At 42.1% G+C, this 23,559-nt stretch overlaps 2 protein-coding genes across 3 annotated transcripts in view; one reads left to right on the forward strand and one right to left on the reverse strand.

Annotated features, from left to right (window-relative positions):
* Positions 1 to 8,784, forward strand: part of ENTPD5 (ectonucleoside triphosphate diphosphohydrolase 5 (inactive)) — a 21,891-nt gene extending 13,107 nt beyond the window's left edge. For both annotated transcript variants that reach the window (XM_035108748.2, XM_035108738.2), the window contains exons 10-14: positions 518 to 619; positions 3,185 to 3,325; positions 4,655 to 4,711; positions 6,308 to 6,423; positions 7,705 to 8,784. In XM_035108748.2, coding sequence (XP_034964639.1) covers positions 518 to 619; positions 3,185 to 3,325; positions 4,655 to 4,711; positions 6,308 to 6,423; positions 7,705 to 7,791 — 503 coding nt within the window. In that variant the 3' untranslated portion in view covers positions 7,792 to 8,784. The remainder of the gene's footprint in view (positions 1 to 517; positions 620 to 3,184; positions 3,326 to 4,654; positions 4,712 to 6,307; positions 6,424 to 7,704) is intronic.
* COQ6 (coenzyme Q6, monooxygenase) lies at positions 7,710 to 23,431 on the reverse strand. The gene is made up of 12 exons (XM_035108723.2): positions 23,204 to 23,431; positions 22,058 to 22,192; positions 18,284 to 18,342; positions 17,268 to 17,391; positions 16,770 to 16,900; positions 15,871 to 15,978; positions 15,701 to 15,763; positions 14,747 to 14,854; positions 13,447 to 13,649; positions 12,988 to 13,103; positions 11,730 to 11,896; positions 7,710 to 10,870 (listed from the first exon to the last, which is right to left on the reverse strand). Exons 1-12 carry the CDS (start codon positions 23,394 to 23,396, stop codon positions 10,841 to 10,843), a joined length of 1,437 nt encoding a protein of 478 aa, XP_034964614.1. The 5' UTR covers positions 23,397 to 23,431; the 3' UTR covers positions 7,710 to 10,840.
* Positions 23,432 to 23,559: the final 128 nt, after the last annotated feature.

The raw sequence follows: 23,559 nt of genomic DNA on the forward strand, positions 1-23,559 counted from the left end.
CAGCTATTATCATTTTCACATCCCATTATCATGTATGCAGTGCATTTTGCCAACTCACCCAGAATATACTTAGGTTTCATGGCCTCCATCCCAGTGTTGTACATTGCTGCCCATCTATACATTTTCAGTCAAGTTTGGCCGGGAGCAGAAGCATTCCCCAACCTGTATCTGTCTTTTCCATTTTTCACCTACCTGTTTATAGAGGACCCACCTGCCTACATAGAGTTTAGTGCAGGGGTGGGGAATATGTGGCCCTCCAGCTGTTGAATTCCAACACCCATCTGCTCCAACAACCCAGCATGACCAGTGGTCAAGATTGATAAGAACATCTGGAAGGCCAAAGATTAGCTACTCTAGTGGACTGAGCTTCCTATTTGGGGAAACAAGAAAAAGCTTGATTTTCTTCTATAAATGGACTTTAGCATTTGAACTTTTCCCAACTTCCTTTTCCTGCAAGTACCAAGGGTACTGAAAAACATAAGCATTACTGATTTCACCCGATCTATATTCTCTTTAGCATCAGATGGACGGACATTCCGAAGTTCATGTTTGCCAAAACAGCTGGAGGCAGAATGGCACTTTGGGGGAGTGAAATACCAGTATGGTGGCAACAAAGAAGGTAAGTTAGAAAGATAAAGTTTCCCAAGACTGCTGCTGCTCTGACTTTTATCTTTTATATATATAGTAGTTGGCCCTGCCACGCGTTGCTGTGGCTAATCCCTGTGACTGTCCCCACCCTGTGCCGATCCATAATGTATCCCACCCCCTCCTCCCCCCACCCCCGGCTTATGCCTGTGATTCCCCCCACCCTGTCCCGACCCATGAGTATCACGCCCCCTCTTCCCCCCACCCCCAGCTCATCCCTGTGTTTGGTCCTGACCTATCCCGTCCCCTCCTCCCCCCAACCCCCACCCAGGCGAGTCAGTACCTCCATTTGTCCTAGTCTGTAAAGGCTTCAGCCTAGTATGTAAACGGGAGCTGAGGTGCTGTTGAGAGGAAAGGTTTTATAGGTGCAGTACCAGTGTAGCCACCGCTAGACGGCGCTGGTTTGCAACCTGGTTCTTTTCCCAGCATGCATTTTTGTCTGAGTGGTGTGTTTTGAAATACGGGGTTTTATGTTGCACAGCTGTGACATCTGTCTTTGCAAACGGTATGGGCTTGCTCTCTTATTTGCATGGGGCATTGTGTCAAAATTTGAACGCAACCGGTCAAGCGGTTTTGGTGAAACGTGGATACTAACGGACATGGCCAGTTTACATTTAGATAGATAGATAGATAGATAGATAGATAGATAGATAGATAATAAGATAGATAATAAGATATAGATATTCTGGTCCCAGGGAGCTTATTGCTGGGGTAATGGCTTGAAATGGTTTAGACCCAGGAAACAGATCTTCAGCTGAAAAGCTGTGCTCATTGGAGTATATTGTCCCTCTGAAGTAACATGGCCGGTCTCTTGTATTCTTATTTCATCTGGGAATCCTTGATCTGAATCTCAGTGAAGCTATCCATTGCCATAATTTATTTGCTTGATGTGAATTTTATTTTGTATGCTCCCCACTTCTAAATGTTTTGCTACTTACACTTGGAGGGTTTTCTTTTTTAAGTAAAAATCATAGGGCACAGGTGGGGAACCTGTAGCCTGGAGGCCAGTGTAACTTCCTAGGACATCAGGTGTAGTACAGTTGTAGCTTCAAAGAAACAACGAGGAGTGTTAAAGTGCACTCATTTGCCTGCAAGTGGGGCTTGCATTCAATATCTTTAAACTTGGCGCTGAATAGCAGATCTTCTGGGATTGGCTCCACTCAAGAGACTCCGGAACAGAAGTCTTGAACGAAGCCATCCCTGTCACAAGCAGGGCTTGCTCGTGGCAGAGAAAGCACTGCATGATACTTCTTTTGCAAGTGCACCCTGCAACTGCATGGGAACATTTTCCCTTTGCTGTCGCTCGCTTGGAGTGTGATAAACTTTCAAAACTGACCCATAGAGGATAGGCCAGTTCTAGATTTGATTTATTGAAAACAGGAAGTTCTTAAATCGTGGATTAAAGGAATACCTATTTTTTTATTTAAGGACAGAGATTGGGAGAAATAGAGCTGGGAGATGAGTCAGAGAGTCATGAAGATACAGAGGCTCTAGTCAGGAAGAGGTGGTGTCAAGATAAGACCTCAGCTATTTTGCACAGGCAATAGCAGTCAGGAAGCTTGTTTTGTTCGCATTGATCTTTCTGTGCTACTTCTGCCGTGTGGGGACTTTCTTTTTTTCTAATATTTATTGAGTTTCCATTTCAGATTGCAGCAGGGACAGAACATAAATTTTAGGTCCAGGAAGACAGCATTCCTTTCTCCTCTGGCTACTGTGGCCCTGTTTGCACATCATGCTAAGCCAAAAGGAGGCTTAGCACAAAAACCCGAGTGAGTGGGCTCCCAGAGATCACAGCCATTTCACTCTTCCCAGTCATTTTGCTTCCATGCCCTGCTTGAGTTAAACCAGTTTAGCTTAGCAGGGGTCAGCAAACTTTTTCAGCAGGGGGCCGGTCCACTGTCTCTCAGACCTTGTGGGGGGCCGGACTATATATATTTTTGGGGGGGGATGAGCGAATTCCTGTGCCCCACAAATAACCCAGAGATGCATTTTAAATAAAAGGACACATTCTACTCATGTAAAAACATGCTGATTCCTGGGCCGGATTTAGAAGGTGATTGGGCCGCATCTGGTCCCCGGGCCTTAGTTTGCCTACCCATGGCTTAGGATGTGATCTCAACCCAGGCTTGTGGTTTAGTGTTGTCCAGACTAAGCGCAAATTCTAACAAAGTTTTGTCCAGGAGAGCTGAATCACAATCCCAGTTTTGGATATGGTAAGCCATGGGTTAGCTCGGCATGGAACAGATGCAAAACGATCAGGGAACGAGCAAAGCAGCCACCATCTCCTCTCCAAGCCAACACGTTTGTGCTAAGCCATGGTTTGGCTCAGTGTGGTGTGCGAACCAGGCAAATGAGTCACTTCTGCTCCATTAGAAGGCCAGTTATTTGGATCACAAGGCTGTGCCAATACTGCAAAGCTGTCAAGAAAGACCATTTACAACTGTTGCACTTTCCTTAATTTCATTGTTAGCAATTCTGCACTTATCTGCAATGGGATTCATGACATGTCGAACTTACCTTTGTGTGTTTACCCTGCCAGGAGAAACGGGATTTGAACCTTGCTATTCTGAAGTGTTGAAGGTGGTAAAGGGAAAATTGCATCAACCAGATGAGATTCGGCACAGCTCCTTCTATGCCTTTTCCTATTATTACGATCGGGCTGTGGACACCGCCCTGATAGGTGAATAGCAAACATCTGAAATCTTGCTTGAGCTCAATGACCCTTGGGGAATGAATGCCCCTCTTTCAGTCAGTCACCTACACGATGGGACTCGATGAGCCATTCCGGACGCTCCTCTATTCATGCAATGAATGCACACTCGCCGTTCATTTGTTGCAGGAATATCTTATTATCCCGGCACTGGAAGTATATATTGTATCTGGAGAAATATGATCCCCCCCAGCCCAGATAGTGTATCCATTGTGAATGCTGTGTAGAATGTGGTTGCACCAGATGTCACTGGCACCTATTGAATATCACGCGCATGAGCAATGCAGCCAGCACCACTTTATGAACCTTTTAAAAAGTGCTTTCCCCTTTTCAGTATAAAGTGTGGATGCAGATGGTTGAGGATAGTGCAAACGTACCGGTAGCGCTTACAAAAGAATTCCTTTAACCTCTGGAGGAGCCTTAACAATAAAGGAGTGTTTTTGCATGCTTCCTTCTATATAAATGATTGGTGTTCCTTCATTCATTCCTATGGAGAAAGAATTCAGCAGCACAGTTGGTTGGGCAGGTGCCACTTAGGCTTCAGTTCTGCCAGGCTATCATGGCTCAGAGGGTCACCAACCTTTTTGAGTTGATGGGCACATTTGGAGCTTTTGAGGGGGGGCTATCACCTCCTCTAGTTGCATCTCTCCCAACAAAATGTGTGTTTGTACAAGCTTTTTGTTTTTGGGTCTTGGTAGGGCCGAAGGAGGAGGTACTCCTCCTCGCTTCATGACAAAGGGGGCAGTAAGTAGGGGGACAGCGGCACCAGAAGTCCTTAAGTTTGCTGCTTTGCCCATAACTGCTATACTGGTGCCCATGATCCGAGTTGAAGCTAGTGCACAACTTAAATGTTTGTCATTAATGTTTGCTGTACAGTATCTTGCTTTCCTAATCAGTCCACCTTCCCCTACCAAGGGTGTGTTCCACAGGCCAGTGACAGGACTCTGTGTCAACAGACTATTTCCATTAGCTACTCTACAGTGTATTGGGTTTCTTTGGCAGACACACACAGCTTCCTTCATAGACCAATTGACATGGAAAGGAAATCTAAGAGAAGAAAATGTGAAAACCATTGCTCTATGGACCATATCTGAATCTCCCAAGCACCACACTGTAACTCATTTAAATGTTTAGGAGTGTTTTTTTTGGCAGCATCCCGTGCCATCTTAAATTGATCAGGAAATCCTGCTATAGCTTGTATTGGGCAGACTACTATGCTTGCCAAGAGAGATAAGTGCTTTATCAGACTTTCACAGTATCTCGTAGCCAGAGGATGACCCTTATCTTTTGACATTTCAGATTATGAGAAAGGCGGTGTTCTCAAAGTGGGAGACTTTAGAAGAAAAGCCAAAGAAGGTAAAATGTACTCTGAGAGTTGAATTAGGGTACTTCCAGTTAATGGAGCAGTAGTGGTGTCACTTTGAAATAGTGCCATGTGAGGGTGTATTTTAGTCACTAACTGACATTTGAAATGTCAAACCATTGGTGTTTAGAGACAAAGTAGGGCTAATGGTTTGATCAGAATAAAGGTTTTCGAGTAACTGCTTAAGAAATTAGGAATTCGCTCTGCACTTTTGAATTCAGAAAACAACTATGGAATAGCCCTGAAATATTTCAGGGCTAATCCATAGATGGCTATTTACCAGAAGGTTGGTGGTTTGAGCCCACCAAAGGATGGCTGTGGGTAGAATTCCTGCATTGCATGACCCTCGGGATCCCTTCTAGCTCTATAATTCTACGAGTCTATGATTTTATAAGGGCAAGTAAGCCAGTCTACAATCATTTCAACTACTTGCATAGATTATGTATTCCAATAACGTGTATTCAGATATATATATATATATATATATATATATATATATATATATATTACACACACACACACACACTGTATATATATATATATATATATATATAGAGAGAGAGAGAGAGAGAGAGAGAGAGAGAGAGAGAGAGAGAGAGAGGAACCATTTAAAGTGCAGTCTTAATATGGCCAGCAAGTTCCTCCCTCTTCCAGGTAGAAAATATTCTACTTTGGAGTAGCTAAAAACATACTAAACAATTAAGGGATTGGGAACAAGTAGAGCAGTGTTTCTCAACCTTTTTTGGGCCACGGCACACTTGTTCTATGAAAAAAAATCCCGCGGCACACCAACTCTGTGCCGCCCTATATTTAGTTTAGTTTGGAGGGGAGACGTAAAGCATGCCACTGAAGAACTGCTGCGCGGTAGCCAGGCGGACCCACCAGGCACAGAGCCTGCGGAGTGAGCGGGGACACGTTAGACGGCACGCACAGACCCCAGGCGGGCAGACACGGGCGCGCAGCTGCCGCCGCCTCCCTCCCAGCCGCCCCAGGCAGCCGCCGCCGCTCTGGCCCGGCGAAGGGAAGCCCTGCGCAGCCTTCCCCGCCTGCCTCCTCCTCCCCAGGTGGCGGCGGCGGCGCCCTCTCTGGCCTCCGGCTGGATGCCGACTCTAAATTTTGCCGCGCCGTGCAGCGACGAGAAGGGCGATTTGCATTATCACGTGCCTCGCTTCCTTTCCGGCGGGTCAGTGACGTGACAATGCAAATCACCCTTTTCTTCGCGGCACACCAGCCAGCGTCTCACGGCACACTACAGTAGTGTGCCGCGGAACACCGGTTGAGAAACGCTGAAGTAGAGGAGTGATGGCTCTAAACTCAGTTTATTATTGCACTTGCACCATTTGCCATAGTTCTTGTTCTCGAATGCTCCTAAAGCAGCATTTGAAACCAATTCATGCACAAGAGTAGCACAGATGGGGATGAACAAATGTGGAATGACCTATGGGACCATAGATGTCCAAGTCGTTGTGGTTCGCATTCAGCTAGAATTACATTTAATAGTTTTTGTGATAATATTGTGATAATATTGTTTATTTTTGAGTCACTTGCTCCAATACTGGTGAATATTCTTCTCATTTTTTTCTTTGAAGTGTGTGACAATCTGGACAGCTACCGCTCTGCCAGTCCTTTCCTTTGTATGGATCTCAGTTACATTACAGCTTTATTAAAAGAAGGATTTGGATTTGTAGACAATACAGTTTTACAGGCAAGTAAAAATGGTTGAAAGAAGCCTTGGTTGAAGATTTTATTTTATTGACTAGTTGTTGGTACTGGTACTTCGTTCTATATGCTTTGGTAAAATGGGTGGGTGAATCTACATTTTACTTATTTTAGCACGGTAAAGAATACTGCTACTGCTAAAAGTCCTTGCAGCTCCTTTTTTTTTTCCTAGTCAAATGCAGCTCAAACTTAACAGTATGGGATTTTAATGAAGACTTTTATTATTTAAACTCATAACAGTAGGAAGTCACTGTTCATTAATAAGTAGTTGCAGTGTAGTAGTTAACTCCCTGTTTAAATCGACTTGAATGCTGCTTGTGTCCAGTACTGTAGTCAGATATCCTTGCTTGAGATCTGACTTGCAGTTATTTTTACTGCAACTGTACTTTCTACAGTATCATATCCATCTGGAGTTATACTGGAAAATATACTCAGCCTATACACTAAAAATGTACTCTGCCTATTTGGGCACAATATTGAGTATGATGCGTGGTTGAAACTGTGGAATCAAACATTGAAGTTTACAGCATGTACTGCCTTGAAAGAAAATGTTTTGAAGATGATGTATAGATGGTATTTAACACCAGTAAAATTGGCTAAGATGTATAGAATGAGTAGTAAAGCTTGCTGGAAATGTAAAGAAAAAGACGACGAATTTTACCATATGTGGTGGACATGCGATAGAGTTAAAAGATTTTGGGAAATGATATATAATGAATTGAAAAAGATTTTTAAATATACCTTTCCCAAAAAACCAGAGGCATTTCTGTTAGGAATCATGGGAGGGGAGATTGTGAAAGAAGATCAAATATTGTTTATGTATGCGACAACCGCGGCCAGGACTTTGTTGGCCCAAAAATGGAAAACCCAGGAAATACCAACGATCGACGAGTGGCAGATGAAACTGATAGACTATGCAGATCAGCAAAACTGACTTGCAAGATCCGAAACCAGGGAGAGACAAACTTCCGAAAAGACTGGAGTAAATTTGTGGACTATATGGAGAAGAACTGTAGAAGTTTAAAAACACTTGCAGGACTGAAATAAATCCTATGAATTGACTAAAGTGAGGGTAATAATAAACTGCGAGACAGGAGTAAACAAGAAAACCGTGGGAAGGGAGGGAGGGAAGTCAAAGCTCGGCAGAGCAAAATGAGATGGGTGAATTTAAGATAAATTGTATAAAAAGTGTTTAAAAAATGTACTCTGCCTAAAATGTCCTTATTGCAACAAGGGTAATTGTTCTCTTACTTTTCTTCTTTTGCAGCTGGCAAAGAAAGTGAACAACATAGAGACAAGCTGGGCTCTAGGTGCTACCTTTCACCTCCTGCAATCTCTTGGACTCTCCCATTGAGAAAACATCATCTAAAGAATATTTTATTTTCTTGAAACAAGAAAAGGCAATTCTGATGAGCATACAGCCAAACACAGACCAAAGTAGAACTGGTTACCTTTAAGACTGAGTGGTTCAAGCTGTAATAAGATGGGTCCTTCTAGGGTAGTAAGATGTGCTTCGTTGTACAATTGCTGCCTTAACTGATGCCAAAGGGCCCGAATTCTAGGTTTATAGCTTTGGAGCTGATCTTGTGCAGAGGTGAAGCACATCTTTAGCCAAGGCATTTATTCACATTTGGTACCAATGCACCCCAATATTGATCTTCCTCCATAATAATATTTTGCAGGCCTTCTTGTGCATGAAACTTAAGATTCAAATCTCAAATAGATGCTTACTTAATGGAGTTGTTTTTAAACAAAGCTGGAGTGTGTACCAACCTTTTGACATTTAACAAGTTAAGATTTTTAGGATTAGCCGATTCCTGAAGAGGGCTGCTGAAACTGGTCGAGCTTTAGGAGTGACAGTCAGTGGAAAAACTTGTTTGTCAACCCTCACATATAAATAGCTGGCTAAACATAGCAGTAAAGACTTTAGGAACACCCCAAAAACGTCTCTCCTCTTTACATCTCTAAAGCTGAGAGCAAGCAAAAGCCAGCATTTTCTGGCTACTTTAGAGGACCATGAGGAGTGCCGGGGATGGACTGACATAAATAATTTGATTCTCAGTCTAGCCTTAAAGAAACTTTTAATGCAAGGCATCCTGGTGCCTCCTTCCTGTTGCAAATGAAGGCCTCCCAAATCAACTTCCTTGGAAAATGGTATGGTTAACAGGACCCCAGCGTGGGACTACCACTAAAGCTGATGCACTACATGCTGTCACATCTTAAACATTGTGTTTGAGCAGGACATTTCAGGCTGCATAAATATGAGACTTAACATGGTAGCCACTGCACAAAGTGTTTCATCTCTGTGTTGTCCAGATATACCAGTACAGTGTAAGCACTTGCTAAAGAAACCTTGACCAAATTAGGTTAAGACATGCCAACCCAATGCCTCATTTGATAACACTTTTGGCGCACTGCCCTCTTACTGGATGTGAAAAGGTATTCTGGCATTATCTGCAGAATACAAAGTTGGGACACTTAACAGTGCATCTTACGCATGTTTGCTCTGAAGTAATTCCTATTAGCTCACTGTGACTTACTCACAAATAAGTGCATAAGATTAGCCTTTTTACTGTGTATCCTATTGCCCTGCATAAGCCTTTATTTCTACCTATTTCATTCATTATACATTAGAAAATTAATTATGATGGAAGCCTTAGTTTGGCAGGAACTATTCTGCACTATCCTCTCTTTAAGTGTCTGAACTCATTAATGCTTCTCAACTTATCTCTATAACCCTAAATTAAAGCCCAGCTTCTCTGCACCTTGCTTTCTTGTCCCATGAGGCAAGTAGTAAAGAAGATGGCAAACTACAGTGGTACCTCTGGATGCAAACGGGATCCGTTCCGGAGTCCTGTTCACAACCTGAACAGTGCGCAACCTGAAGCGCCGAATCTGTGCATGCTCGCCGCGTGATTCGGCACTTCTGCGCATGCGCGAATCGCCGAACCAGGAAGTAACCCGTTCTGGTACTTCCGGGTTCTGCACGTTCATATCCTGTGGTGTACGCAACCCACAGCAAACGTAACCAGAGGTACGACTGTAGAAGCAAGATGTTTGTTACTGGACCAGAGCAACACAGTTTGTTAAAACTCATTATGAACTTTTCCTCTGAAACCTCATTTGTAAACTCAGGCACAAGATTCTTTTTCCTTTGTATTGCTCTTCCTCTACCAAAGTTAACCTATGTTTGAAAAATTCAGGGTCTTTATTTCTTCAGGTACTACGTGTTTTGATTGATGAGTAACTTCTGCTGCTAATTAAGAGACCATTTCTATAGTCAACCAAAATTGGGCACCAGTTGAGTTTGTCGGGTAAGGCGCAAGACAGACAAGTAGTTTATTCCTCTTATGATCCCAGTGGTGGTGGTACAGAATTATATCTTGCTTCCACAAATGCCCATACCTTTCCTAGTGCAATGAGATTATTTGCAGTATAATAATCTGTACGGGGGCCTTGTTGAAAAGCACCTATGTAATTGGTGGAGGAGGAAAGAAGCACATATTTAACAGTGTACTAAATTAAGAATTTTTAAGAAGTCAGAAGTGAAAGCAGATTAAGTTTTACATAATCTTGTAGGTTGAAAGGACACTTATTTTGGTTTAGCTTAAACCTATTTTAAAAAGTTAAGCTAAACTGTTAAGCAGACTGAGCCCCTCTTAAATAAATTTCCACAGATGTAGCATTGCAAGTACAGGTTGAGTGCTGATAAGCCTTAGAATATCTTTTCAGACAAGTTCTGAAAGCAGTTAATTGTAAGACGTTAGCATAAATATCCTTGCTTATTAGTTGTGTTCACATTACTTGGTGCTGTGATGCCATTAAACTGATAATGTCTGGCCTGGTTGTTTGGCACATGACTGTGACAGAGCTCTTTGAATGTCTATTTTAGTAATTAAACAATATTTTTAACAGAATGTTCTCAGACTCCATCCTGTAACTTGAGTCTCAATCTTGCAATCCTTGGAGGTAGAAGAGAATCATTGCAGTCTTGAAAAGGGAGCTGGTAAGCAACATTCCACTTCTGTATTTCGCAGCCGCCAAGGCTGAAAGAGATGCTGACTAAGCTTGCAGCTCAGAATCTTTTGTCCGAAGCAGTAAAAAAAATCATGCATGTGATCTTCAAACTGGATACAAGTAAATTCATTCCAACAATACTGTTTTCAAGGCCAATATTTAGAGCTCCAGATCCAATACAGTGTCAGATTAGAGGTAGATCTTGACGTTCTAGAAGAAAACAATCTGCTGGTACTGCTGGAGGAAAGAAGAACTTCAGCCACAATCGGCAAACGTAAGGAAATACTGTGCTCCCCGTTTTGTTTTAATGCCATTTCAAACACAGTCTTTGTAACTGGCAAATACAGCAACCACTCAGGAACTATCATCCTAAAGTCACAAGGGTGTCACTTGTTAGCAAAAGCCATGATCTGCTCCTAAAGAAAGAAGAAAGTACATTATTCCTATTTCTGATGAAGCTCTGCCACCCTTTGCTGCTGGACAGGGCACAGAGGGGATCTAAAGCAAGATACTCTACTAAGATATAAGACAGCTCTACTCCAATGTCATCAGCTATGACATGCACAAGCTAGCTTTTGTTTGCTTTCCACCTCTTAAGTACTAATAAACTAACAGTGCAAACCTATAAATATCTACTCAGCTCTGCAGATACCTTCCCAGCTGAAAATGAGATGCTACACCAAATATCACTGTACCATAAATGCTTCCCATAGGTCAGTGCCATTTTGGATACATCCCATTGCACTTGGAAATTACAGCGTGTTCATACAAACACCTGGTGGGGCTCAAGGTAAGAGCTGGGGAATTGGTTCCCTATAAAGAAGGAACCATTCCTCCATCTTGAACCATAAGAAGAGTAAATTGTTTAATTCCAGAAATTCATTTGAATTGGTACCAGGGCAGTCTTAAGCAGGTCGGGCGCCCGGGCGCCGTGGTGCAGATCGCTCCGGCGCTCCCGCCCCGTTTCTTCCCGCGACTGGTGCGCAGCGCCCCCCTGCTGACCCGGCGCCCCGCGCCACCCAGCCTACCCCTAGAGCCAGCCCTGATTGGTACCCACCTTGGGACTACCAAACGGAGAAAGGCAAGATATAAATAAAAATCAAATATATAGGCGCTAGATGTAGTGTGCTAGTCTAAATGCTGGTGACTGAGCAACCTTGCTATAAGGAGACACATACTTAGGGAAGCTACACCCTAGCTGCAACACTCTTATTTGGGATTAAGCAAATTTCTTAATCTAAATTTCTTAATAAGAAACTTCAAAAAAAAACTTACTTTAATTGGAGGAACAGCATTAGTTGCTTGCAATCCCCAGGTCCTTAGCAGTACAAAAGGAGCTATATCTGTAGAGTACAGCCTCTTTAATAAGTCCGTTGTAGCCAAGAGAGATAGGTTGTGCTTTTGCCGCTCTCTTTCATACTGTAGTAGATGCTTTAAAGAGCCTAGAACAGAAAGATTATTCCAGAGTAAATTAACTGGTGATTCAGCTGCACCACAGGTACCCTGTTTCCCCTATTTTAAGACGTAGTCATAAAATAAGCCATAGCAGGATTTTTAAGCATTCAAGGAATATAAGCCATACCCCGAAAATAAGACATAGTGATAGGCGCAGCAGCAATGCCGGCCGCGGCAGGAGGAGGAGGAAAAAAATAAGACATCCCTTGAAAATAAGCCATAGTGTTGTTGTTTTTAAGGAAAAATAAATATAAGACGGTGTCTTGTTTTCGGAGAAACACTGTACCTATGGGCTAAATTCCATCTACAGAGTTATTCAATCAGGGCTGACTCATAATATGTTAAGAAGTTCATCCTGGGCAAGGATTATTTTTTATTTTTTGCCATATTCTGTCATATGTTGGATGGGCAGCTGCACAACAGTGGTACTATTGCATCCCAGATGGTGAATTATGTTGCCTCTATAGTCAGGCATTCTGAAATTCCATGTAAATCACAGCAGGAAAACAGTAATATATTCATGACCCAAATAACACATAAGAGCCTGTTAACACCCTGGATTCCTACTAACACATCTTGAATTAGCATTTTCTAAAACAACTTTTTGTAAATGAGAATAGGTGGCATGTTGCAGCGTTGTCCTTTCCTTATTAACTCCAATCTGGTGGCATCAATTTCTTATTTTCAGAGAAATGCTTCTCCTAGTCTATAGGAGAACAAAATGGGGGGGGGGCACAAAATGTTCCTGCCACAAATACCCCAAAATGGGCAGTATCATTCCTAAAGCTAGTAGCCAGCACTTTAAACAGATTGTACATCAAGAAGTTGAATGGCAGAGACCCTAGAAGTGACATTTCGTATTTCAGGTAACTCGCAACTTATGCACATTTAACCTGTATGCCTTCAGCTTTACATGCATGGCAAAAAAATTAAAAGGGGGAGCAGGCATCCGGCAAAATAAACTTTGGCAATCCCACCCACCACTGCACCCAGTGTGCTTTGACTATCCTTGGAACGTAACCCCCGCTTAAGCTGACAGTCGCCTGTGCTATCAATTCCTTCAGTTTTAAATTCTTACCCAGGTCCTTCCCATTAAATGCTGCAGCGCTGAGAAGTTGCCTCAAGCAGGCTATGTCACCAAAGCCCATATTTACACCCTGACCTGCAAGAGGATGTACTCTGTGAGCTGCATCCCTAAAAGGAAAGGATAATGTCAGCTTATGCCAGTTACAAAGTATGGTACTCCACAAGAACCCTGCCAAGTAGTTTCTTTTTTGTCCCTCACTAGAACCTTAAACAAACACCCCACTTGATACCTGCTGACTTCTCCCACAATTTGTATTCATCCCTGTTAACATTCTAGTGTCTAGGGGCATGGGTTAAACTAACTAGACTTGTGTTTTCTCCAGACACAATCCACCAATCCCTCCAAAATTAATGTTATACCCTCAAGAATCTCAGTCTCTGGCACTAAAAACAGCATACTCCCATCAGTTAAGAACTCTTCCCAGACCAAATCTCCTCAATGTGAAATTACCCAATAAGGGCCACGCGGTGTTGGACATATTCTGTTGCATGCCCCAGTCCAAGAGGGAACACAGCTCGGCTCTTTGGATCCACTTTTGCAACACTTGGGGGCAGCTGACGGGCTGCAGTCCCCGATGGCATCAGGAGAGAGACAGCAGATCGGAACATGGATCCAGCAGTATCAATGAAGTCAGAGTGATTTGCGTTGCTCCACTGAATAACGATAGATTTATTTATACAACACCCTAATATTACCAATAGATTACAAGAGTATGAGACTCTACTAAGTTTTAGGAAATCCTTATCTTAGAATAAAACAGTTTCTTTCTTAATAACCTGCCTGCAAAATATCTTGCATATAGGACTCACAAGAAACCTATGGTGGGGTCCACAACCACCAGGGCCTCGGTTTTTGCAAATCAACTCCATGTGTTTCATGCACAAAATAAAAGCAAGACAACACAGAATTTGCATTTCAGGTGGGAGGAATGTTCCACTATCTATCTAACCTTCAAAGAGGGAGGTAGTGGCATGAGGAGGTATTCCAGCAAAGGGTACCCTCATGTACGCCATAGCTTCTCATATTACCACTCTGCTATGGTAGCTTCTATGTTGCCAATGTAATACAGTACAAGATTACCAATGACCACGCATGATATTTCAAAGATGAAGTATAGAATATGTAAACAATCACCACATATGATGCAATATAAAGTGGAAAGATTGACATCTGTATTACTGAAGACTATGACAGAACTTCAAAAACCTGTTCAGCACTTCACTTTCAATTTCAGTAACAAAAACCACGCACCTGTATGGGATATCTAAGGGTGAACAAATTTAGTTACTATTTTCAGTGTCCCCTCACACTGCATAAATGACTACATTTGGCAGTGTGCCAAAAGATGTGAGCTGAACTGTTACACAAAATGAAAATTGTTTTCACAAGGACTGGTTGTTAAGGGGGGGGAAACCAACTATTTGTTCACAAAGAAAGAAAGAAAGAAAGAAAGAAAGAAAGAAAGAAAGAAAGAAAGAAAGAAAGAAGGATCTATTCCATCTCCAACTGATGCTAGAAATATATTCCCTCTGCACAGGAATTACCATAAACACACAACTTATTAGAAATAAAGGGTGACATTCAAATTTTACACAGGACACACCCACTGAAATTAATGAACTTAGCTAAATTAAGTCCATTTCCATGGGTCTATCCTAACCAAAACATAATTGAATACCACCCCAACTTATTTTTCAATTGATTCTCATGACTCTTGTTAGAACATAAATAAAAAGGGGAAGATACTCACAAAAGCAGAATTGATAGAATCCACAAAACTTTCCTCATCCATTCTCTGAAGTTGGGATGCATGCTCATGTGATGTGGACCAAACCAAAGAGCTGACAGTGTCGGAGAGCTGACCCAGCATTAAAAACACAACATATCCAATCATTATGTCTTATTATTACTATTATTATTATTTTATACCCTGCCCATCTGGCTGGGTTTCCCCAGCCACTCTGGGCAGCTTCCAACAGAAGTATTAAAATACAATAATCTATTAAACATTAAAAGCTTCCCTGAACAGAGTTGCCTTCAGATGTCCTCTAAAGGTGTGGTAGTTGTTTTTCTCTTTGACATCTGGTGGGAGGGCGTTCCACAGGGCGGGTGCTACTACCGAGAAGGCCCTCTGCCTGGTTCCCTGTAACTTGGCTTCTTGCAGTGAAGGAACCCCCAGAAGGCCTTCGGCACTGGATATAATAACCACCAACATGGTTTGCTATTATATAACCTTTTGATCACCTAAAGGAGGTGTGGGAAACCTTTGTCCTTGTTCACATGACCCGCTAAGCCAAACCTTGACTTACTGAGACTGCACACAGAGGAGCTCATATCCACGTTGCTCCTCCCTGGTCATCTTTGCTGCTGTGCCAAGCCAGGTTTGGCTTAGCGGGTCATCAGAATCGACTTTCTCCTCCCTATCTCCTCCCTTAGCTGTAACATAGCCGACATTTGGCCCTTGTAAACAGCGTCCGGGTGGAAATCGCTGAAGTGTCCGGGAAAATCCAGACATAAAAAATAACTCCCCCCCACCCTAAACAAGTGCAAGGAGTTCATAACTTTAAGAGGAGGATAAACACATTAATGAAGATAAAACAACATACAGTAAAAAAATAAAAATAAAACTAGCGCTTAAACAAAGAAAGGCAAAAGGAAGACAAATATAAAAAATGGCCAAGTCAAGTGTTACTAAGTTATTTACCGGGAGGAGAGCAATTGGTCCTGATGGAAGGAATCTCTGCCATGCTACGTTGTTATCTGTTGCCTGCGGCAAATGAAAACCAGAAGACAGATTCATATTATCAAGTTTCCATCACCTGTTTTGACTGTTCAGAAGATACAGCCCAAATGACCAATTTTCTAGGATCTGACCTCAGATAAGTGAAGGGTAGCAACTACAGCTGACTGTCCATATTGATACTGAATATTTTGAATACCAGCTGCCTTCCGGACTATAGAGTTCTGCCCATCTGCACCAATCTGTGGACAAGAGAGATTAAAAGAACCAATTAACAGTTTTAACAAAAATGAATTCCTTCAAGTCTCATTGTGAATAATCAGCCACTAACTAGTTATAGCAACCCATATATTTCCTCTGCACTTCAATATATAGCTTATTTATGTATAAAAATTGCTTTTTCCTATACGCAGAATGTCATCATATTTAATTACTTCCTAGTAAGCATGTTTAGAACCTCAATGTTAATCCAAGTACAGTGGTACCTCGGTTTAAGTACACAATTGGTTCCGGAAGTCTGTACTTAACCTGAAGCGTACTTAACCTGAAGCAAACTTTCCCATTGAAAGTAATGGAAAGTGGATTAATCCGTTCCAGACGGTCCGCGGAGTACTTAAACTGAAGCGTACTTAACCTGAAGTGAACTTTCCCATTGAAAGTAATGGAAAGTGGATTAATCCATTCCAGATAGGTCCGCAGAGCACTCAACCTGAAGCATACTTAAACCGATGTATGAGTGTAATTGGTTCTGGAAGTCCGTACTTAACCTGAAGCAAACTTTCCCATTGAAAGTAATGGGAAGTGGATTAATCCATTCCAAACGGGTCCGCAGAGTACTTAAACTGAAAGTACTCAAACCGAGGCGTACTTAAACCGAGGTATGACTGTATAACCACACTGAACATGTTTTACTACTAACCATTATAACCCTTCCTGCTGATTGAGTATCACCACAAGAGATTACAACCATATCTAATGGAAGAACCTAGGAAGAGATCGTGCCTGACTAAACAGAAGATGAAGGCTTACTTACCAACAGTTTGGTCTGTAGCCTGCGTCCATTTGCTAAATCAATTTGGATCCAAGGGCTTGAGTCAGAGGTTTCATAAGGAAGGGGCAAGGAGTAGCCAACTGCTCGGCTCTTGTAAAGAACTTCAACGTGGTCTGATGGGGGCACAATATATTGATGTCACCAAATGAGTGAAGCAAAGAAGCAAAAAACCAAAACTACTCAGGCAGAACAGCTCACTAATTTGTCGAATTCCTATTTTTAAGTATTTCTTTGGCTGTTGGGTTAGGTATCCCACAGTTTCTAAGCTACTGGCAGAGACACTGTACCATACTGAAAAGGACTAAATTTCAAGAAAGCATAATCATTATTTATTTAATATCTATACTTCTAAAGTTGATTGCTATAACCCCAAGTTCTATGGTGGGCATAAATGTATCCAATTCTCACATGCCTCCACTCAACCCAAATCACTGAGCGTTTCATGTAAACCAAGATTGGAGAAAGTAGCTACTACCTGACCTGAAACTGCATCCAGTTGTTTGGTTACAGCAGACATGATAACATCATTCTCCACAATATAACCCATATCTTCCAAGTTATCTTTATCAAAGATTATCATGGCCTCAGAACAAGCATCCCACACCTGTAGAGAAGAGGAACAGTATTAATCACAGCAAACAGGATACAAGACCCAAACACAGACATTTTCTCCTTTATCATGATGTACAAAATGCAGTGGTAACTTCTGATAAATGGGGAATCAAGACATACAATGGCATTAATATGAAAAAGAAAGGAAATACAAAAATGATAAACTTCTTCTCCAAATGGTCCACTACTTATTATTTATATGCCAGTCTTAAGAACTCAAAGCTCTTCACTTATATTATTTTTATTTAACAATATTTTTATACCGCTTGTGAAACCTCTTAGAAGCTTACGTGAAACATTAAAATTATCAACAAATACAGTTAAACACCAAAACATTCAAAAATAATAAAAATCAACAGAAAAAAAGATTAAAAGATGTCAACATCTACATGTCTGGATAGGCTTGTGTAAACAAAAATGTTTTAAGCAGGCACCAAAAACAGCAAAGGCACCTGCCTGGTGTCAATAAGCAGAGAATTCCAAACGTAGATGCCCCAAAACATGAGTTCAGTTATATGTACACCTCCCACCTAATGGTTTCTGAGGACACTGAGCAAGTGGCAAGGATATGGTACACTTCCTGGAGGCTAAGTTCAGGTAATTAACATATAACTAGTTAACCTTAATCGACTTAACATGCACATGGAAGGAGCAGCAGAGGGTGCATGACTGAGTTATCCTCTTTTCACACTTTTGCAGCCTGTGCAAAGGGGGAACCCACCAGGAAATACTAATGTTCCTGTTGAGAGTATAGTTTACGCATCTCCATGCAAAGAATATATATACCCTTTACACAAGACTCTAGAAACAAAATAATTGTCCTTGCTTGCATGGACTTCAGAATTACATTACCACCCACAGACACAGTATATATGTTGCAGTACCTGCATCCGCCGAAATGGCTTGATTCTCATACTGCAAATATGATCCCAAGCACCAAAGCCTAGAAAAGAAAGAGAACGTTATAGAAATAATTCTGACACTCTGCAAACTTTTAATGGGGAACGCTCAGGACCAATTCAAATTCCCTCACTATTTCCATCTGGTTTCTTTCTACTCTCCCTCATTTGCTTGTGGTTTGACTGTGGCCCAGTTGTTGAGTTGGGAGGTGGTGTGTTGCAAGAAACAAAAGCAGTGAATTCCCCAAGGATGTTGAAAGCAAGGAGACTGTTATAGAAGCTGCAGGGCAAACCTTAGAGTAGCAATGAGTAACCTGTGTTCCTCCAAATACTGGGACTGCAGCTCTCCTCAACCAGCATGGCCAGGGATTAGGGGAGTTGCAATCCAGGAGCATCTCAAGGGCCAAAGGTTCCCCATCCCTGCCACAGATCTACTGCATTTTTTCTGTACCAAAGTTAAAGCCAAACAAAGCCCAAAGCAGGCATGGGCGTGAGCACCTTATGAAGCTTTAGAACTCCTTGCCACAGATATTTGGTTGGCACCTCCCTCCAGCAAACAACCGTTTCAGCAGAAACTTGATTCTGTTTTGGTCTGTTTTGGTCTTCTCAAGCTTTATTATATTTGCCATTTTATTGTTGTATTATATATTGCAATTTTTAGTTTTGTGATGTTTTACTTACTGGAACTTGTTTTGTTGTGGCTTGTTGTTGTTGTTTAGTCGTTTAGTCGTGTCCGACTCTTCGTGACCCCATGGACCATAGCACGCCAGGCACTCCTGTCTTGCACTGCCTCCCGCAGTTTGGTCAAACTCATGTTCGTAGCTTCGAGAACACTGTCCAACCATCTTGTCCTCTGTCGTCCCCTTCTCCTAGTGCCCTCAATCTTTCCCAACATCAGGGTCTTTTCCAAGGATTCTTCTCTTCTCATGAGGTGGCCAAAGTATTGGAGCCTCAGCTTCACGATGTGTCCTTCCAGGGAGCACTCAGGGCTGATTTCCTTAAGAATGGATAGGTTTGATCTTCTAGCAGTCCATGGGACTCTCAAGAGTCTCCTCCAGCACCATAATTCAAAAGCATCAATTCTTCGGCGATCAGCCTTCTTTATGGTCCAGCTCTCACTTCCATACATCACTACTGGGAAAACCATAGCTTTAACTATACGGACCTTTGTCGGCAAGGTGATGTCTCTGCTTTTTAAGATGCTGTCTAGGTTTGTCATTGCTTTTCTCCCAAGAAGCAGGCGTCTTTTAATTTCGTGACTGCTGTCACCATCTGCAGTGATCAAGGAGCCCAAGAAAGTAAAATCTCTCACTGCCTCCATTTCTTCCCCTTCTATTTGCCAGGAGTTGATGGGACCAGTGGCCATGATCTTGGTTTTTTTGATGTTGAGCTTCAGACCATATTTTGCGCTCTCCTCTTTCACCCTCATTAAAATGTTCTTTAATTCCTCCTCGCTTTCTGCCATCAAGGTTGTGTCATCTGCATATCTGAGGTTGTTGATATTTCTTCCGGCAATCTTAATTCCGGCTTGGGATTCATCTAGTCCAGCCTTTCGCATGATGAATTCTGCATATAAGTTAAATAAGCAGGGAGACAATATACCAGTGTTTCTCAACCAGTGTGCCTCCAGATGTTTTGGGACTACAACTCCCATCATTCCTGACCACTGGTCTTGCTAGCTAGGGATGATGGGAGTTGTAGTCCCAAAACATCTGGAGGCACACTGGTTGAGAAACACTGCAATATACAACCTTGTCGTACTCCTTTCCCAATTTTGAACCAATCAGTTGTTCCATATCCAGTTCTAACTGTAGCTTCTTGTCCCACATAGAGATTTCTCAGGAGACAGATGAGGTGATCAGGCACTCCCATTTCTTTAAGAACTTGCCATAGTTTGCTGTGGTTGACACAGTCAAAGGCTTTTGCATAGTCAATGAAGCAGAAGTAGACTTTTTCTGGAACTCTCTAGCTTTCTCCATAATCCAGGACATGTTTGCTATTTGGTCTCTGGTTCCTCTGCCCTTTCGAAATCCAGCTTGCACTTCTGGGAGTTCTCGGTCCACATACTGCCTAAGCCTGCCTTGTAGAATTTTAAGCATAACCTTGCTAGCATGTGAAATGAGCGCAATTGTGCGGTAGCTGGAGCATTCTTTGGCACTGCCCTTCTTTGGAATTGGGATGTAGACTGATCTTCTCCAATCCTCTGGCCATTGCTGAGTTTTCCAAACTTGCTGGCATATTGGGTGTAGCACCTTAACAGCATCATCTTTTAAAATTTTAAATAGTTCAGCTGGAATATCATCACTTCCACTGGCCTTGTTATTAGCAATGCTTTCTAAGGCCCATTTGACTTCACTCTCCAAGATGTCTGGCTCAAGGTCAGCAACCACACTACCTGGGGTGTACGAGACCTCCATATCTTTCTGGTATAATTCCTCTGTGTATTCTTGCCACCTCTTCTTGATGTCTTCTGCTTCTGTTAGGTCCTTACCACTTTTGTCCTTGATTATGGTAATCTTTGTACGAAATGTTCCTTTCATATCTCCAATTTTCTTGACCAGATCTCTGGTTTTCCCCATTCTATTGTTTTCCTCTATTTCTTTGCATTGCTCATTTAAGAAGACCCTCTTGTCTCTCCTTGCTGTTTTTTGGAAATCTGCATTCAGTTTCCTGTATCTTTCCCTATCTCCCTTGCATTTTGCTTGCCTCCTCTCCTCCGCTATTTGTAAGGCCTCGTTGGACAGCCATTTTGCTTTCTTGCATTTCCTTTTCCTTGGGATGGTTTTCATTGCTGCCTCCTGTTGTGGCTTATTAACTGCTTTAGGAGAGGGTCTCATATTTGGGACAAAATGTATAATGTATATAATTTAAAAATAAATATATCATCAATTTTCTTTGGCTTAGTTGTCTGTATAAACTATTTTAGGGAGATAAATAAGAAAAAGCACCTGTCGTTTCACAGATGAGCAGATTTGCAGTTACGAAGAGGAAAGTTCTAAGACGTTTGCCAGAAACCAACCAAAAGAATGGTGCACCGCTTAATTATACTCAACAATTTCTAAGAAAATCCCCCCAATGCACAGAGCCAAGCAATCTCAAACAGAAACAGTGACATAATTTGGATATGTTCCAATAAGCAACTACCTAGGGAATCATAACACAAAGAAAATCCTGCTAGATCAGACCAAACACTCAGTTTGTTCACAATTCTGTTCACACAGTGGCCACAAGGACATGTGCGCATAATAGTATTCTCTTGTTTATGTTTTTTCAGCAACTGGTATTCAGACTCATATAGCCTGATATTGATGGTAATACATGACTAAGGTAAAGGTAAAGGACCCCTGGACAGTTAGGTCCAATCAAATAGATATTGATAGCCTTAACGTCCATGAATTTGTCTAATTCCCTTTTACAGTTGCCCAGCTTTCAAGCTGCCCTTTTAAAGCAGCCATCACTACATCATGTAGTAAGAAACTCCAGAATTTCACATCAACAGTCTATTTTATTAGATGCTAGCAACAACACGTGTGAACCTGAAAGTTAATTTCAACAAGTGACCATTACAGGTACATTCTACTCTAGGTGATCCAAGCCAGTTCTACAATGTATGGGGTTTATTCTCCCCATCTATCCTAAGCCAGTATCCTATGTGGCACACAAGGTTTTATAGACTCACATCTGTAATTTCATATTTCAACATCAAAACACCATGCACGCATAGTTGGCAACCAGATAACAGGTGAATGCTATACTTACTACTGAGAAGTGTGGCTGAACCAGGGGTGATAGCACTGACTCTATTACTGTAACTCTTGGGCAACTGGTTAGACACTTTCTTTGGACGGGCTTCAAGTAGCAGAATTTTCTTATCAGACAGATGAACATCATGCCCTTATTAAAAGAAAAAGGCAGATGTTTAATAACATTTTAACAAAGATTAATCAATAATTTAACATTCTGCAACAGGAGTTTACAAGAGATCTATTTTACATCTTCCCCTGAACATGCAGAATTGTTTAGCATTCTTTAACTCCAAAAAGTGAAAGCTAACAGTTCAAGCTTTCTCTTTTAGAGCCTAAATAAACTGTTGATTTAAAAAATAGCTGCTAAAAGTTTTTGAGATGATTTGAATCTTGTGGCAGTTTAAAAACAAAAAAATATACATTATAGTATAGATTTTTGTGGACTACAGTCCACTTCATCCAATACATGATGTGTTATCCCGAGTTTCTGATATCTAAACACATGGTTGCAACGGAGGGGGGGGGGAGAGTTGCAAGCAGTGAAGTCAAAGGAAAATTAAATGCACAAACATGTCAGTGTACATGTGAGTAAATATTCACAAAAACAACTCAGGGCAGCACTTGAAATGGACTGTGATGAAATGGACGCTAGTTCTTTCAAGCTTAAGCCACAATCAAAGTGTCAGCTTTCAGGGTGCCACAAAACTCCTTGTTGTTTTTACTGAATAAGCTAACAACTCCACGTGATCAGGAGAATACAAGTTAATGCATTCTTCAATATTTGGACCCAGCCAGAGTATTCCATACACCAATAACCTTGGAATATTGTTACAGTGAAGCACTTTAAAGAGCTGTTCCTCCAGTCTTTTCAGATGCTGCCACTGGCACGCACTGAATGTTGGCGAAATACGTGATTGGTATGAAACTCCTCAACACGACCGACATGAGATTTCAGTCCATATCGCGAAGATTCACCGCTAAAATGCTGCATTTGAAGAAAACAATAACAATGTACATACATCAGCACAGCTGTAAATACTGTAGCCCACAACGCATTTATTGCCTAAATTGAGTCGACGAAGACAGGAATTTGCAGGGATTAAAATTACGAATATGACCTGTGCAAGGAAGGTCTCTAGCCTGGTGATATCCCTCCTACCCAGTGCAGCAGCCATGGCGGTCCCGACCATGCCGCCACCCGATACCACCACGTCGTACACCGCCGTCGAGTCACTGGGTCTCACCGAGCCTCGCCGCACGAGGGAACGGGCAAGGCCGCTCCGGAGACACAGACCCTTCCCGAAAAGGGGCCCAACGCCCCGGCACGGTGACAGACCCACTACGGCCGCCATCTTTGGGGGAAGTGACGCTCACGTCACTCTCGCGCACCTTGCATTAACCTCAGCAGCACCTTGGCAACCGACAGCCGCCAACAGAAATAGAACCAATGAGAGCTGAGAATTCTACCGGGTTGGGCGGGAGCTACAGAAAACAGACCGCGGCCATTGGCCAATG

This window comes from Zootoca vivipara, chromosome 1 (genome assembly GCF_963506605.1).
Source record: "Zootoca vivipara chromosome 1, rZooViv1.1, whole genome shotgun sequence".
Taxonomy (NCBI): domain Eukaryota; kingdom Metazoa; phylum Chordata; class Lepidosauria; order Squamata; family Lacertidae; genus Zootoca; species Zootoca vivipara.